Genomic DNA, 19,461 nt, shown 5'->3' on the forward strand with positions numbered 1-19,461 from the left:
AATGTCAAGCTTACTATTTTATGCTTTTATTTTTTATATTCATTCAGATCTGTTGTGTATAAAATTGATAGTTGCTTATTTATTTATTTATTTATTCATTTAAATTAATACATTATATTTTTTGATATTCTTTGGTACATATTATTTTAAATTATTAAAATATTATTTTAAAATATTAAAACAAATATTACATTATTTTAAATGAATATAAAATATATAAATATTTAGTTATTTATATAATACATAAAATAATACAGAAATATATAGTTGTTTATTATTTGTTGATTTATTATTATATTTACACCATCTACAATCATCTGTCTCTCTCCCTCCATCTCAAAACAACCTCCAAGATCCTAATAAGTCTGACTTTAAAGAGGCCACAGTTACTGCTTTTGTTCTGTGCTGCTAGATCAGCCGAACTCTCACGTTCCTCCTTGACCTTTCATCAATGTTCGACACGGTCAACCACAAGACCCTCTTGTCCATCCTCAAGAGTCTTGGAATTTCATGACACAGCATGGCAGTGGCTTGCTTCCTACCTGAGAATCAGTCATATCAAGTAACAGGGAGGAAATCCATAGCTGCTGCATGCAGACTCTCCACTGGTGTCCCTCAAGGCTCAGTACTTGGTCCTCTTCTGTTCATCCTCTATACTTGATCTCTTAGTGTGGTCATTTCCTTCCTCAGACACTCATGTTTCTGATCAGATTGGATTGATGAAATCAAAACTGAGCTTCTGTTCATCCCAATTTAATCTCCATATCACGATCTTGTATTTTCCCTGGACAACTCTCTGATCACATAATGTAACCCTGTAGTAAACATGGACAATCAACTGTCCTTCTTCTCTCACCTTGCTAATCTAATACACTTTCTTTTTTACAAAATCAGAAGGATTCGTCCATTTATATCCACACAGGATACACATTGGCTCAGTCTTGGTTACTCCAGATCTTCAAGAGCTTGACATATAGCTGTAGTAACTGTGTTAATAGAACCAGGAAATCATTTACTATCTTCTGTGGCATCTTTTTTTCTTTCAGTCCACATAAATAGAATTTGGAAAATAGCTAAATTGTGTCCAGCCCAATATCGTCGTCTAATATTGCTTTATATTTAGTAAGATTTCTTTATTAAGAAGTCTTTTTTTTTGCTTCTTTTCCTCGCATATATCTTAATATAAAATTGGAGTGAAGTCTAGCAGAACCCAGCTGCCACAACCTATGAACGAAACACCAAGTGCACATTTTCTCCACTGCACAATTTCCACCAATTCCCCAAACAACCCAAATAACCTGAGGCTGTAGACATGCAAAAAAAAAAAAAAACACACACAAGCCCAACCCCAGTGTTCTTGGAGACCAGCATGACTTGTCAAAACAAGTGCATGACATCAGAGTTAGAGTCCTAAAGAATCTGGTGTATATCTTAAAAACACCATTATGCAGGCAAAGTCGACCATGTCGAGCGCTTGGCTGCCTCCACTTGTTCCGGCATAGATTTAGAGAAATCAAGCGTGAAATCCAGGGGAGACGAGCTGTAGAGTTTACAAGACCAATGTTCACCTGATATCCTCCAAAATTCACCACTAATCCTCCTTGCAGCATTAATGTCAATGACCACCGGCTCTTTTTCATGGGCCGTGCTGTCATCTCCACTTTACACTGTGCACTACACCATGACACATCCTTCCCAGCATGCATCTACATGCCTTTTTTCCACTTTCTTTAAGAATGGGTCCTTATTAAAGGGATGCTTTTACATGTTTTATGGTGAACCTGAACACTTTAGGGCACTAAGAGCCCTCAGCTTAAAAAAAAGAAGAAGAAGAAGAAGAAGAAGCTTGAGGATCCTGTTTCAAATCAATCTGATTAATCACCTGGTTTTGTTTCCGCTTTCCACACTTCATGGATGAAGTTTCTCTGTTGTGTGTTAATGAGTGTCTTGGAGGTCAGCTCATAGAACAGAAACCAGTGGGAAGTGTTTTGGAGTTGCCTTTCAATAGGACGGTCAGATACATACATTACATTTTACTTACATTTCTGGCATTTGGCACTTACTTCACCACTTAACCTACATTATCACTAAATGTAGCACTTTACACCTGGTTTCAGATGGTAAACCCTGAAGAAACCATCAATACAAAGTGCGTTAGTTAGATATTGGGTCACCATAAACCTCTAGAGCTGGACAGGAGCCATGAACATCATTCTTCCAAAAGAAAATTCTTCACTTGGTGTTTTGATAATAGTGTTGGAGATTGTTCAGTCTGATACCTTGCTTGAGATCTTGTCACTATGAAGTCTGTACCGTCATTGAATATGACTTACATCATTTTCATCCTTATCAAAGTATTGCCTTGTTCAATGTGGATGTGGGCGGGGTTATCATGGGTGAGACCACGCCCATTCGGATAGAAATGATTCATCACAGGATCAAGGTGTTCAGTCAGAAGAACCACAGATTGGTTTGTAGCTCACTATAACAGAACAAATAGGGTGAAAGCATTCAAACACAATAAATAAATACCCCACTACTACCACTACCACCACACACACACACACACACACACACACACATTGCACCACTATTTTCCCCCTTTAATTAAACCTAACTATTTACTAGCAGCTCTTAAATCTAGTCAAACTAATCACTGTATTCAGAAGCAAAAACCTCACATAAAAAATGACAAAGCACTAAAGATACCAAATTCAATATAAGTTGGAAATCTTTGCTTCACGTGTAAAGAATAAAACCTGATGGGAAAATAATCAACAACAGTGTAATATTAGCAATTTTTATTTTCCAGTAACAGCCAAGTGTTTTACTTTCCTTATATACTGTAGCACAGCAATTTGCCAAGATGAATTATTTTCTATTTATTAAACAATCATCAGAATGTTTATCTATTTATGGTTACATTTAGTGTTCTGTAATAATGTCTATAAAGCAAGGTCATTACGGTTATCATTTGTGATACAGCAATTGTTAACAGTCATTCCTCTGACTCTTTTCACTGCCAAAAGAGAAGGAAAGAAAGAAAAGCTTATCATGTTGCAGAAAAACAACAAAGTGTGAAAGTTCTCTATCCTTTCTCCGGAGGTTAAGACAAAAACACTTCTCACATTAGCAAGAAACAATTGCTTTAAACTTTAAAAAGTGTTAGAAAAGTTGGAAAAGTTACCACTTTATTCACAAGAAAACTTAAAGATACAGCTTTAGAAAATATAGAGATATATAGAGAGATAATATAATATATATAATATATAGAGAGAATATAGAGAAGGTATCTGATTAGATCTGTATATGATATGAATGGATGATGAACATGAATGTAGAATCTTTTATATGTTATAGTCCTACTTAATGTTACATTATGTGTCCATGTAGAGTTAGAACTTTTTAAAAATACAACCCAGGACCCAGGAGATGTTTCTACAACACGAATGTTTTATTTTTCGAAAAACGTCAAGTGCTTACACGAGCAAATGCACTCTTGCGGTGTGTTTTGGCTGCGAGTGTTTGTGCATGTTTCTCGCTTGGCTGAAGCCTGTGAGTGAAATTACCCACGGCTGGGAGGCCCAGAGAGACGGAGCTCGTCTGCACCGGGGGTTGGTGTTGTAAATATTGCATAATGGGGATAAGCTTATGTGGCAGGATCTAAATATGGATTCTATACTGTGTACCAACATTGTCAGGGAGGATTAAGCTGTGTCCATTAAGAAATGACTTCTCATGAAATCTTTTCATGTGCTGTCTGTAGCGATGCTGACGCAGTAGGAGGATTCATTCAGAGACGACTCAGGGTCAGTTTGGTGAGAGGAAGGGAAGAGCTTCGGGGTGATGATGCGCTTTTATCATTCGGCAAAAGATAAAGCAGCATCCTTGAGAACGGTTTAGTAAAATTTGGTAATTAGCTATCCACAGTGCTCTTGAATGCTCGATTCTGATTGGTCAAAATGTGTTCATTCATTTTCCCTAACAGCAATTCAAATCACAGGGAACTCTTTATGCGCTCGTTCTAATACACAGATCAGCCATAAAGTTATGAGCACTGAGAGGTGAAGTGAATAAGACTGATGATCTCCTCATCATGGCACCTGTTAGTGGGTGGATATATTAGGAAGCAAGTGAATTTTGTCCTCAAAGTCAATGTGTTAGAAGCAGGAAAAATGGACAAGCGTAAGGATTTGAGCGAGTTTGATGAAGGGCCAAATTGTGATGGCTAGACCACTGGATCAGAGCATCTCCAAAACTGCAGCTCTTGTGGGGTGTTCCCGGTCTGCAGTGGTCAGTATCTATCAAAAGTGGTCCAAGGAAGGAACAGTGGTGAACTGGCGACAGGGTCATGGACGGCCAAGGCTCATGGATGGACGTGGGGAGCGAAGGCTGGCCCGTGTGATCCGATCCAACAGACGAGCTACTGTTGCTCAAGTTGCTGAAGAAATTAATGCTGGTTCTGATAGAAAGGTGTCAGAATACACAGTGCAGGACGGGTCAGGGCTGTTTTGGCAGTTAAAGGGGGACCAACACTATATTAGGCAGGTCATAATGTTATGCCTGATCTGTGTTTGTTCTTATTTCTGTAGTAGAATCAACATGATTTATTCCTCATTAACACTTATGTAAAACTACAAATTCTTTAAGTCCTGAGTGTCTACTTTCATATAAGCATCATATTAATCAACACTGTGGAGTGGGACACATAAGTGAGGTCAATACAACAAAATTGCAGTATGTAATGTGACCAAGAAACTGCAAAGTCTTCCGTCTTGAAAACTTTCCTGTGACTGTTAAAAAGCGCTAACACTGGATACTCCTTCAGTAAACATCACTTTACAGAAAACATCGTTGTATCAACAATTATACGGTATATTTAAATAACAGCATGTTCTGAATTTCTGTACATTTAGGATTTGATGTAGGATCCTAAAAGTATGTAGAGTGTTTATTATCCAAGTCCCTGAGAAGGAACTGTTACTGTAGAAATGATGACGTGATTTGAAGCTGCACAACTCTTCTAGAAAAATAATCAAACCAAACCAGTTTGGATAATTTAACAGCACTCTGGCTGACTGCAAAATAAAGAAAGACGAGATTAGATTTGACTTGAATGTATGCACTAATCCCTCAACAGTTATGTGTAACGCTATTGCCATAAATTCTGTTTATACAGACACATTGTGATTTCTTGCAAATAAACAGGACGTCACACCCAAACCTTCTCACCAACCTTGAGCTCTGCCACTGTACGGCCTCTTGAGTGCTGACAGGCTCAATGGGCGTCTTCACCTGAACACAACTTAGTCCTAATGGTTTGTGTACACAGCTGTCAAACCAGGTGAATCTGCCACCTGTCAGAATGTGTGTGTGTGTGTGTGTGTGTGTGTGTGTGTGTGTGGGAGAGAGTGAAAGAGAGAGAGAGAGTGTGTGAACAGTGTTTTTCTCAAGAACTCCTGGTTTAACCTGTACTGCCCTCCACCAAGCCTCACCAGTGTGATGTGTCAGCAGAGTCAAAGCAGCTTTGTTTGATATCCGGCTCCGTACAGGAAGTGGAGTAGATGTTGTTCCCCACATCCCTGATGATGAAGAGATAACTTTACAGTTTCGGTTGAGTTTTTTCTAAATCTACTTCTTATGCTCTAGGGGATACTCTGCACCACTCTGGACCTTAAGTCATATTTATTTGTTCACACTGTAATAATACTTTATTCAAATATGAAAAATTCACCATTTAAGATTAAAATTAAGATCAATAGAAACTTCAAATGACAATTGTTCATTTCATTTTTTAACTAATGGTCATATATATATATTTATAAAATATAAACATTACGGTTAAAACCGACATGCATTGCAATTGTTTGTTTCACCTGAAGGGGGCAGCAGACTGTGTTAACACTGTTAGCTAAATTTTGAGAACTTTCTCTTCTCTGACTGCAAATTAAAGTGATTTCCAAAGAGCTGGAATCTATTGAATTTGGAAAACCTTTTGTTATGAAACTAAAGTGGTCAAGTATTAAAAATGACAATTTTAAGTTCGTTAACAAAGATGGCAGTGGCTTGGGAAACAGGGACTTTTATAATGGACACAGCACATAAACGTGTAATTTTGATATGTTGACGTTTTCTGAGACGATTCCATCCGTTTGAGAAGTCTCCAGTGTCAGCGCTTAACAGTCAGAGGTATATATTACGTTTTCACACCCCTGAAGGAAATTATTAAAATACTATTAAACTTATTTACTATTTGCAACTTATTCTGTTGGCAGATAATTTTGTAAAAAAAAAAATGGTGATTGGTCGTTGGGAACAGTGGTGATCAGTGACTGGCTGTTGGGAAAGGTGATGATCAGTGATTGGTCTTTGAGAGCAGTTGTGTTCAGTGATTGGTAATTGGGAGCAGGAGTAATTGTTATCAGTGTTTTGCTGTTGGGAAAGGTGATGATCAGTGATTGGTCAGGGAAAAAAAAAGAAATAGCAATGGTGATCAGTGATTGGTCAGGGAGCAATGGTGATCAGTGATTGGTCAGGGAGCAATGGTGATCAGAGATTGGTCAGGGAGCAATGGTGATCAGAGATTGGTCTTTGAGAGCAATGGTGATCAGTGATTGGTCTTCAGGAGCAGTGGTGATTAGTGATGGTAAATAGTGATTGTTCACTGGGAAATAATGATGATGGTGATTAGAGACTGGTCATTGGGAACAAATTGGTTTGTGATTGGTTGTTGGGATTAATGGAAATCAGTGCTTGGTCCTTGAAATAATGAACTACTGGGAACAATATTGGTGACAGTAACTGGTTATTGGAAACATTAGTGAACAGTGATTGCTTATTGAGAACAATAGTGATCAGTAATAAAAATAGATTTGTTGCTAGGCTCTTTTTTTAAAAAACTGTATGGTGTGGGGATTTTAAGTTCTGAAAATTGCTGGTCAGCAAAAACGTAGCAAAAAAGTATAGCAGCTACATCTTCTAATGGAACCACTCCAAGCATGCAATTATTAAAAATGGTGAAAACAAACCATCCAGTGTATATCTTCAAGGAATCTCCTCATAGTTTACTAAATGAAATTAGCAACAGCATTAATAGTAATAATAATAATAATAATAATAATAAGAAGAAGAAGAAGAAGAAGAAGAAGAATTGGACACAGTATCAATGATGCATCCTGGTCACACAGCAGCTCGTAGCTCACTGGTCGTCTGTGAGCAGGATTAATGGGAGGAGTTGAAGAGGATGTAGGTCAGGATGTTCCCACATCCACAGCTCACTTAACCCATTCACAACCGCTCAGGCTGTAAGTCAGCTCCATTTTAACACACATTTGGAGAATACTATACTCCCTTAGCAAATAACTTCTACAGATACATCTCTGGCCTACAGATAACCATCAGTAATGTAAGCCCAGATGTGTGTAGGAGAGCCTGAGGCTGCTGAGTCAATTAATGATCTATTATGATTGGTTAGAAAGGGTTTAAGCCTTTTTCTATAACGGCAGCCGTAAATCACAGATTTACATTAATGCTAATTTGTTATCATTTCTGGTATCAGCTTGGGAAACAGGGATGGTGAACACACCATATAAGCATGTAAAATTGTTGATGTGGTTTTCTGCGAGACAATTTTTTAGTGTTTATAGAAGAAGTCTCCAATGTCTGCAATTAATAGTCAGCTGCAAATTTTCTGATCTCTTCAGGACATTTTCAAGTTTCATGGTAGTGTATTCATCTTATTAATTTTAGGACAGAAGGAAAATAATAACAGAGGTTGGTGAGGAAGCAATGGATGTCACAATGGGTTAAATATTTGAAACAATGGATTAAAGGTAACTATATAGAGATAAATGTATATAAAGGATAGATAGATGCCACAGAGTAATTCAATTCCGTTGTATTTTATTTGTTTAGTGATTTTAACAACTGAAACAAAAGCAGCTTTACAGAAATATATATTTTTTTTTTAAATAATAAGGAAAGCAGATTTACAGAAATATAAAAATTACTTGGAGGAAACCTGTAAAAGAACTGGACTCAGAAGGGAACCAATCCAAACCTGGGTGACACCAGAGATAACGAGTGCAAATATGAACTTTTCCCAAAAGACTATTTCATTCCTTTGATTTTATTTATTTATTTATTTATTTATTCATTCATTCATTCATTCATTCATTCATTCATTCATTCATTCATTCATTCATTTATTTTATATATATTTTTTTAATTGTTTTGTTTTGTTTGTTTTTTGGGCTTTTGTTTGTTTGTTTGCTCTTGAACATTTGTGTTCCTTCTTTTTTTCCCCTTTATTTATTTATTTATTTATTTATTTATTTATTTATTTATTTATTTATTTATTTATTTATTTATTTAAGTATTATTATTTATTTAATATATTTTTGTTTGCTTTTTGGGCTTTTGTTTGTTTGTTTGTTTGTTTATTTACAGTTACATTATTTACTGTCCAGTGTCACCCAAATGAGGATGAGGTTCCCTTCTGAGCCTGGTTCCTCTCAAGAGTTCTTCCTCAGATCATCACAGGGAGTTTTTCCATTGCCACCGTCGCCACAGGCTTCTCATTAGGGATAAAATAGTTGAATAATTTAATTTAATAATTCTTTTTCTCCTTTCTCTGTTTCTCAACTTTTGTAAAGCTGCTTTGAGACAATGTCCATTGTAAAAGTTGCTATACAAATAAATAGAATTGAAATCTTAAAGTTAAGGGTTCCATATAAACCTTTCAGATAGGAAAACAATCTGTTGTAAAGTTTTATCTAAAACTCTTTTGCATGTTCCCCCAGATGGAGAACTAAAGAAGCTTCAAGGGAGCTAATTATGCAGCAATGAAGCTTATATCATTAATTCCTAAAGTACAGAGACGCGAACTTGCTTTTACATGCACACACACACACACACACACACACTTATTGTTTGTGTGTCTCTTCAGGCCATTAATAAGAATTATTTATACTAAATGCTGAACCTAACCCTCACTTTATCCTCATGAGCACAAAAAAATTATTTTTACACTTTCAGTTTTGAAAAAAAAAATTGCTTACAGCTTTTATCAAAGAGACATTTTATAGTGTATTTATTTGTTTTCATGGAAAGAACAGAAATGGTCTTGGAAGAAGAATAATTGTTGTTCACAACAAGCTTGTAACATGTAAAACATAACAAAAAAAGGGGTGGAAAATAAATAAATAAATAAATAAATAAATAAATAAATAAAGAAATAAATAAATAAATAAATAAATAAATAAAAATAAATTGAAAGCATTGACAAGTAGAGGTAAGTGGGTTATACCTTTAAATTTTAGCACCAATCTTCCACCTTTATATTATTAGTCATAAAAAGATTCAGAGTCAGTGAGTCATTCTCGATTACAAAATGTGAGAGCGATACGGTCCTGACAAGATGGGTTGATATCTCGCTCTCTCACTCTTTCTCTCTCTCTCTCTCTCGCGCACACACATACACACACTAGTGATCAAAGCCTGTTTGGACAGTAGTGTTAAGGGTAATGAAGGACATTATCCACTACAGCCTTGTTAATGATAAACACAACTAATGTGTAACCGCTGCATGATACTGCCGCTCATTTCTCCTCATTTCTCACGCTGGACCTCCAGGACTTAGCCACGGTCCTCATCGTTACTGCGATCAGTTCACAAGTCGTCGAGCACAGCAGGACAGAGAGCACGGCTTTATTAGGAAAAGCTTCTGAGGAGGGAGTAGGAGCTACGGAGAAGAGCCAGGGTACTTGTTTAGGAATATTTAGCAATCAGGAAAAAAATAGAATATTTTAGAAAATATATATGATAAACAAAAACAAGTTCAGCTTCATCTTCATGAATCTCATGTGGCTCACTGAAGCTTGCATGCAGGTTTGGAGTAGAGGAAGAAGAGCAAAAAATATTTTGTATACTTTGTGTGTATAGCTATTCCTTTTCAACTTCAACAAGATTTTATGTAATTTAATTTTTGGGCAATTTAATACATTTATAGAAGGAAATGATTTCTAATCAAACTTTCTGGTGTCACTCAGATGAGGATGCGTTTCTTTTCTTTCTCTTGTCATCTCAGGAAGTTTTTCCTCGCCACCCTTGCCTTTAGCGTTTTTAAATCAATCTTTATTGAGAGATTTCAAAATCATATTACAAGTTCATTTGTATTAATTAATACATACATGCATACCATTAACCAAAATTTTTCACAAACCAACAAAAAGAAAAACGGTGATTACACTTTACAGATTCATATATATTTGTATCAACACATTGTTATATCTCATACAAACAGTCTTGGTATTTACACTTCACAACACAAAAATAGGCATATTTAGATTATTTACCAGCAAAATCAATAACATATAAAACATATTTTCATTATCCAGTCTTTAAAAATTTTGAAGAGTCCAAGGAAACTTATTACTTGTTCGTCTATCTATTTTGTTTTGTCTTTTTAGTTCACATAGAATTTGTTTATAGACCGTGTCAGCTGAAATATAGCACTGGTTTATGACCATTTTACATCTAGTTTTCCAAATTTTATAATTGACTATGCATATAATAAGCCAATATAGTTCCTTTACATTTTTTCCTAGATTTCGTTACCTTGATTTTTCGTTACCCTTGCCTTTAGCCTGCTCTGCTCATTAGGGGTCAGTTTTTCAAATTTCAAATTTATATGCTCAATGTGTATGTGTGTGTGTGTGTGTGTGTGTGTGTATGTATGTATGTGTGTGTGTGTGTGTGTGTGTGTATGTATGTGTGTGTGTGTATGTATGTGTGTGTGTGTGTGTGTATGTGTGTGTGTGTGTATGTATGTGTGTGTGTGTGTGTGTATGTATGTGTGTGTGTGTGTGTGTGTGTATGTGTGTGTGTGTGTGTGTGTGTATGTGTGTGTGTGTGTGTGGTGTGCTACTATTTACTACTACCACTGCTATCATTCTATTCATTTCAATTCAGTTTTAATTGTTTAGCACTTTTAACAATGGACAAGCAACTCTACAGAAATAATATAAATATTTTGAATAAAAAATAAATAAATAAATCAAAAGTTTAAAAGTTTGAAATATTTTTTTTACATGTTTCCCAAATGAGTAAGCCTGAGGCAATGGTGGCAAGGAAAAACTCCTTGAGGAAACTACTACTACTACTACTACTACTACTACTACTAATAATAATAATAATAATAATAATAAATATATTCACACATCCAAAACAGATATAAAATAATCAATATTTTTCTAATTTGATCTTTGAACAAGGTTAAAGCCAGAGAATGTTTATCTTAATGTGTTTCTCTTAGAGAAGTTTTCTTGGAAAATATCAATAAAATAAATAAATAAATAAATAAATAAATAAATAAATAAATAAATAAATAAATAAATAAAATTTAAAAATATTAAGTCATCATCATGACGATATGAAATTCAAATTCTGACACTTTTCTGACTGAGATTTTTTTTTAACTCTCAGTCCTGAGGCAAATTAAATGTCCTCTGAGATTGCATTCATTGATGGTGAACATTTAAGACGTCACTGACGTGCACGAGCACAGAAAAAGTTACGTGTTCTTGATTTTAGACCACTGACACGGAGCTTAGTTAATGATCAAAATAACAGTGATCAGGATCTGATCATCACCAGAAAACCCCTGACATTCAGTTCATTTCTGTTTTCACAAATAACTGTGTTTAAACTAATTACATGTTGATGCATTATTGGATGAAATATTACATAGCACTCTTTATTTTTACTCAGCAAAACATTAAAGAGGTTTACATACAGTAACAACAGATTATATTACGTATTCGTGGCAAAGCACACACAATTGTCACCCAAATTAGGATGGGTTCCCTTTTGAGTCTGGTTCCTCTCAAGGTTTCTTCCTCTTACCATCTAAGGGAGTTTTTCCTTGCCACAGTCGCCTCAGTCACCTCAGGCTTGCTCACTTGGGATAACATCTAGGACTGTCTGTTTATATGTTTGTTGTTTTCTTATGTCGTTTCTTATGTAAAGCTGCTTTGAGACAATGCTCTTTGTTAAAAGCGCTATACAAAAATAAATTGAATTGAATTGAATTGAACAAGATTTGTTTTGATACTATATTTTGTGACGTATATATTCTTTATAACTTGTTTGTGATTGCATCAACACGTCACATCAAAGATAGATAGATAGATAGATAGATAGATAGATAGATAGATAGATAGATAGATAGATAGATAGATAGATAGATAGATAGAGTATTTACAAGATAATAAGGGAAATTAATTACTGTAACAGAATCGTAATTCGTAATTTCCGGAAAGATCTGGGAAAGAAATAAAGAAATAATCGGATTCTTCTTTACTTACGCGACCCTTCCTTAGGCTTGATCCCAAATCGTTGGAAATCAAGAATAATTCTGATCATTTGTGTAAACTTGCACTTGTTTTTCCAGACTCCGTGCCTGTGCGTCCTGCGTCTCTGTTAGTGTTGATTCTCTGTGCAAGGGGTTGCACGCTGTTTTCTGCTTCACATGGACGTGTGTTAAAGGGACAGGAACTTCTGCACAGCTCAGATGTGCTTCTGTTTTAATCCCGCACCCGCACGTGGACGTGATTATTATTGTTTTCATCCCGCTTTTGGATATATATTACTACTTTAATCCCGCACGTGAACGCCATTATTATTGCCTTTATCCCGCACATGGATATATTACTTATATATAACTTCAGCCCCGCCACATCCTACACGTGGAGACGTTATTGCGGTAATCCAGCACATGGACATGTTACTGCTGTTTTCATCCCGCATGGATATGTTGTTGCGTTAATTCCGCAAATTGACGTTACTTCTTTAATCTCTCAAAGTGATATGATTTCTGTTTTCTATCACGCAGGTGGATGCGTATTTGCGTTAATCTCACACATGGACATGGCTTTACTGATTTAGTCCCGCACATGGACATGATGTTTCTGCTTTAATCCCGCACATGGACATGATTAGTAATTCAATCCCGCGCATGGACATGATTATTGCTGCGTTAATCCCGCTCATGGACATGTTTACTACTACTTAATCCCGCACATGGACATGATTATTGCTGCGTTAATCCCGCAGATGGACATGTTTGTTACTGCTTTAATCCCTCAGATGGACATGATTATAACTGCTTTAATCCCTCAGATGGACATGATTATTACTACTTTAATCCCGCACATGGACATGATTATTACTACTTTAATCCTGCACATGGGCATGATTATTACTACTTTAATCACGCACATGGACATTTTATTGTTTTAATCCCTCATTCGGGATGTTACTGTTTAATCCAGCAACTGGACTCGTTGTTCCTGGTTCAGTTCCTTATATGGATGTGATTTTATTGGTTTAATCCAGTACATGGGTTTGTTATTGCTTTAACACCGCACGGACATCAATTTATCTCTTTAACACCGCACCACACTCTTTAACACATCATTTCGTTGCATTGATTATAAGATTCAAGATTCAAGAAGCTTTATTGTCATTTCAACCACATATAGCTGACGCAGTACAAAGTGAAATGAAACAACGTTTCTCCAGGACCTGGTGCTACATAAACATACAACATGAAGATCAAACACAAGAACAACACAAAGCTAGGTTTTATGAGTGTTTATTGGGAGTATAATAAGGTGATATTTCGGAGTGTTTATTAGGAGTATAATATGGTTATAATTAAATGAACCCTATTAAAACATTGTATTATAAAATATTTTATATTCATGTATATTTACATTAATCAGCAATATCTACTTTGTGCATTTATGTTTTTATTATTATAGATCTTTTTAAAGTATTTTACTTTTCCATTAAATTGTAGAACTCTTTGTTGTTGTTGTTGTTGTTTTTGCCAGTGAGTTACATCTGTCAGTAAATCATAGACAGAAATACACACAATAATAAAAGCTAACTTTGGCCTATTGCAAAAATACTAGCATACTTCTTGAAATATTTCCCACCAAATTGATTGCAATTATTAGTTAAGCCATGTATATATTATGAACTTATTCTATTGTTTGATTATTTATTTGTTTCTTTCTTTATGTTTTATTTTTTATTACAGGCTTTTTTTGCCACAGGGATGTGGCCGTCTTTACTGCGCATGCGCAACGTGTGCAGCCGCAGCATTCGGACCAAAGCATATTTTTTGGAGATTAGCCTCAATGTGTGAGGGTTAAAACTTCTGCGCGTGCTGATCTCTTTTTAATGGAGTTCTTACCAGGAGGCTCGCGTGCGCGTGACCGCCAAAATGTCCGCCGTGTTTGCTGATGAGAATTCTGAGAGTGATGAATTCATGATTTCATGGATTTATCTCGAGTATAATTGAATATTACCGTGGCTATATTTTGGTTATTTGTGCACTATCGCTTTGTTTATAAGTTTTACTATGACATCTATGATTATGTAGGGCTGTTAAATATCTTAAATTTGCTGTTCGTATTTTGCTTGAATTGCGACAGAATTATAAAATAATGAATAAATAATAAAATTAATTCCTTAAAACCTGAGTTCTAGCATTTCGTGTTGGGTTATTTGTCCTGCTTCGCAGTATTTTCCTGTTATTTTACAAATTTTTTATCCTAAAATGGAAATTTGAAGGCTAGCCAAAATTGTTTTATTTTTTAATGCAAAATAAAAACTACTATATAGAATAAGAAATGACTTGGGTTACATCCTCACACACGAGATCATGCTGCAACCGGTAAGAAAGTCTGGACATGGTCAAGAATAGCTCAAAATTTCATTAAAACTGTTTAATTTGACGGGATTTGTTTGACTATTACACATTGTTCGATTCTTTAAAAATACATTCCTTCTTATGGATGTCCATCTTGGATTAAAGGTTCTTTAGAACCCATAAAGGGTTCCAAGCTGAAATATTTCTTGGAAAAAAATTTTTTCCCAATGAACCCAAGACGAAGTATTGGCTAACTATGGGTTGGTTATACAGAAATATTGTTTTAATGAATGATGGTAAAATGGTTTGAGAATTTCTAACAGGAAGCATTGAAAAAGAAACGGAGCCGACTCAGGTCACAGCAGAACCGACTCAGATCAAAACAGAACCGACTCACGATGAAACAGGAGCTCTAACGTTTGACCACAAGTCGTTTATGTTCATTTAAAACACACATTGTTCCCTTATTCATCCCATCCTGTTTACTCTTGCTACACTGATTCAGTTATACCTATCGTGCATTAGTTTATTTGTGGTTATATTGTTGAAACAGCCTGCTGGAAATGCAAATCATAACGAGTCATTAGGAGCGTGTTGGGGAATCATTTTTTTTGCCTTGGGAATCGACCTAGGCTACTTCTTAATTCGGTCCTAAACATGAACATTCAGACACTTGCATTACTCCGGAGATAAAAAAAATAGTAGTGTACCTCGAGTCTTAATATTTATAGGTGTTTAATTTGAGCAAAGGTTCGAATGAAAGAATAAATAAATAAATGATCACGTGACGCATCAACTATACTATACCATCCCACCTGGAAAAAAATACAGTCACGGTTTCTAAAGCGTTTGTCATTGATTCTTTTAGGGTTCTTTTCTTATCAAGGACGGTGGAAACATTGTGGTCAGGTTCCACATAGAACCTTTGTAGAAGCCCACAGAGGGACAACCTAAGCCCTAAAAGGTTCTGCATTTTCTAAAGGTGCCTATTTCTAAGATCATATTATTTTGCTGTTACGATATTCTCTGTCAGGTTAAATGTGGATTAAATGAATTCACCCAAATTGACTTACTTCATAAACACAAGCATTCAATCTTTCATTTAATTATCCGGATATTAAAATATGCATCATATAGCATGATTAAAATATTTAGACATTTGAAGTGCAAGCACGGTAGAAGGCTATCAGATATTAATAGAAGGGTGAGAAAGTACCGTTATAAAAATGTAATTAATTTGTAATAATAATGAACAGCAGAGTAACAGAAAATATTAGAACAGAAGTAGATCATTAACACTAAAATTTCCTGTGTGCATGCGCGTGCGTGTGTGCGTTTGCGCGTGCGCTGGAGTTTGTTATTATCGTTAACACATAACGCATTTTCAGATGCTGACGTAATGTGACGACTTCATTGTGATATAATGTGAGTGTAATGAATTCATCGTGTTTTCTGTCCTCATTAATGACCGGTTGGATGAGTTTAACCTTTAACCTTTCTTTCTACATGAGCATCAAGAAAGACACTGCGTGAATAAGGAAATAGTACAATACTTTATTTTCTTAATTCTGAACCACTTCCAGTCTGTATATATACAGGGGGAAATAATAAACAAATCCAACAAACTGGTATAAGTGCACATGGAGTTATAATTAGAAGTCACGTTTTACAAATAAAATTAAAACAAAAGGATTTTCTTTTCTTTAAAAAGCCACGTGAGTAAAACACAAGATATCTCAACGGCTAGTATGTGAACGGATCACAAAGGTATTTTTTAAAAATCCCACAATAAGGAGGGTTAAAATAATTGAATGGCAATTAAAAGAAAAAGTAATTGGTAAATGCCTTATTATATGAAATGGATATCTGGGAGAGAAATGCCAATTTATAATGCAAATATTACATTTAATTTAAATTTTGAATTTATATTTAAACTAAAACTAAAAATAATCAAATTCTGTGCATAAAAAAAATAGTTCATTTCTTGAGCAGGCCTACTCCTGATCTGATCCAAGAGATCAAATGATCCCAAGCTTTAGCTGCTCAGAATTTGTCAGTATTTTCTGTACTTTTTTTTCTAATTTTATTTTAATATCATTGTCAGGACGCATGAAAACCTGAGTTTGTTGTTTAGCTTGTGTGTTGCTGCAAACCCTGACCGCGTTAAGGCTTATTCACTGTTTCAAATAAAACCTTAAATACCACATAATAATAATAATAATAATAATAATAATAATAATAATAATAATAATAATAACAATAATAAGGAATATATATTATATATAATAATTTTATAGGCATGTTCTCAATATTCAATAAATAGGCTACGATAAAAAAAATACATGGCTTGCAAAGATGACTTGCAAAGAAATATAAATAATAATAATAATGATTACTATAAACGTGTGTTGCCTTTGGCATGACGTCGTACTATTGTTACTGTTGCATATTACTAAATGCTTTCAATAAAATAAAAACATTAACAAATTAACAAAGACTTGGTCCTTGTGTAACATGAAAGGACAAATTTGCACATTGCGGGATTTTTAGTGTCTCTCGGTTCTGATGCTCAGCAAAAAAAAATCAGACGTCAGTTTAGTGTTTAATAAATATTCATGTTTTTCATGTTCAAACAAGCGCTGCAGTGTTAAATGAAATGTTAGTGCTGAGATGAAACTCACAGCGTTGATTCGTGTCCAGCTGGACGCGTTAAATTCAACAATCGGCTTTTTGCTGTGCGTTAAAACCCGAACAAGTCGCTCAGCTCAGGAAAGAGTGAGGCGCGAGTCTTTTATGTTGTGACAAAACACCCGAAAAGCCGCTCGAGGAGAAAGACGGTAACGCGGTCCTTGAATCCGCGAGCAGCGGCGGAGGAGAGCTCGAGATCCCGTAACCAGGGCCGGTTTGGAGCGCCTGCTGCTGCGCTCCTGCCACGAAGTAGCCGTTGTGCGCTGAGAGTAATCCCGCGGGCGCAGAGCTCGCGCTGTAGCCACCGGAGGTGGAAGGTCCGAGCACGGGGCGGGCGATGTCTCCGCTGGTGATGGGCTCCATGCTCGGGAGTAGAGACCCGTACGCGTGTCCTTGGTTAAGAAACCCGTGCGCGGGTCCGTTGTAGTGCGCATGAGGTAAGGGCAGAAACGGAGACAGCTGCCAGCAGAGCGGGTTGCTCGCGCGCTCGCCGAGACCGAGTCCGAGTGGGGCGAAACGTAGGCCCCGTTTCATCACCAACTTACCCCGTGATGTCGCGGACCTCCTGCGGAGCTTTCCCGTAGTACCACCGATAAACACATCATCACTTGATGGATCCAGCATCCAGTAGTTTCCTTTTCCTGGGTCGTCGTAATGGCGCGGCACTTTCACGAAGCACTTATTGAGGCTGAGGTTGTGTCGGATGGAGTTCTGCCAGCCTTGCTTGTGCTCCCGGTAGTACGGGAAGTTCTTCATGATGAACTCGTAGATGCCGTTGAGGGTGAGCCTCTTCTCTGGACTTTGGCGAATGGCCATCATGATGAGCGCGTTATAGCTGAACGGCGGTTTGTCGTGTTTGCCGCTTTTTCGGCCCGTTTCCATTCCCGATTCATCCCCGCCCCGTTGCTGCAGGGGTGTAGAGTCCAAATCCGTCGGTTCCGAGGATTTTTCCGAATCTGGAGTCGCGCTATTTTCCGCGACGCCTGCGCCCTGGCTGTCAAACTTGGACGGCAGCAGGAGGCTCTTGATGCTAAACGAACTCGACCTCTGCACCATGGTCGGCTCTTTGTGATCTCCCATGGTCAGGGTAGCACTCGAAACTGCAAAAAGCCCCGTTTTCCCCCCTCTTTCGAAAGAAAACAACGAGAAAAAGTTGAGTCACGCGCGTTGAGCTGCAGACTTTGTAGTGTTTGCATCCAGGACGCAGAACGTTGTGCCGGGAAATTAGGAATATAGCAGAATCCGTGTTAACAGCTTCATCGTGGAGGGGGAGGAGCTCAGAACTTGCCGAAAATTTGCACTCAATCCGCCCTTCTTTGTGTGTGTGTGTGTGTGTGTTTTAGCCGTCGATTTAGCGCGCAGTATTAAGCAAAAGAGACGCACAACACTCTGAATGAAGTGCGACATTAAAGAAGCGTGTCTTATGGGTCTGACGCAGAAGAATGACGTGCTGAAGATCAGGACATAAAATGAGTCGAATTCAAATCCACGAATAAACTCAAAGTGTTTGCTCAAGGTGGATGCTATAATAGCTTCCAAAATGTTACTCTGTAAAAAAGCTAATGCAACACGGTGTATGTGTGTGTGTGGGGGGGGGGGGGATTCAATTTCTCCATAACCTCTTAGAATTCTAAAATCTGTTTGTTTACACTGGGATTCCTTCTTTTATCACCTGGGATAAAACTCTACACACATCCCTTAGAGAAAATCAAAACATTTCACACGTGATCATACAGTACGTGCGTAAAACATGGGAAGGTGCATTTGACCATGAAGCTGTCCATGTGAGCTCGGGGGAGACACAAGTGACCTCGTGCGAACAATATGGGAATCAAGAAACTCATGGGAGAAATATAAATCTAAAGAATGTGAACCTATTTGGCCAACATTTGAAAAGAAAAAAAAAATGAATTATGAAATAAATTACGTATTGTTTTTTTTTTAGATGTGAAGGTATAAAATGAAACAGGTGGGTAAAAAAAAATCACGTGATTAAATTAATTGCGTGGAAATAAATTAATCGCATGGACGAATAATGTCTGAAAATTAAATAT

At 36.6% G+C, this 19,461-nt stretch overlaps 1 protein-coding gene across 1 annotated transcript; it reads right to left on the reverse strand.

Moving 5' to 3' along the window:
- Positions 1-17,021: 17,021 nt before the first annotated feature.
- foxg1b (forkhead box G1b) lies at positions 17,022-18,793 on the reverse strand. The gene has a single exon (XM_058401294.1). The coding sequence runs from the start codon at positions 18,485-18,487 to the stop codon at positions 17,480-17,482; it is 1,008 nt and encodes a 335-aa protein (XP_058257277.1). The 5' UTR covers positions 18,488-18,793; the 3' UTR covers positions 17,022-17,479.
- Positions 18,794-19,461: the final 668 nt, after the last annotated feature.

Source organism: Hemibagrus wyckioides, linkage group LG10 (genome assembly GCF_019097595.1).
Source record: "Hemibagrus wyckioides isolate EC202008001 linkage group LG10, SWU_Hwy_1.0, whole genome shotgun sequence".
NCBI classification, from domain to species: domain Eukaryota; kingdom Metazoa; phylum Chordata; class Actinopteri; order Siluriformes; family Bagridae; genus Hemibagrus; species Hemibagrus wyckioides.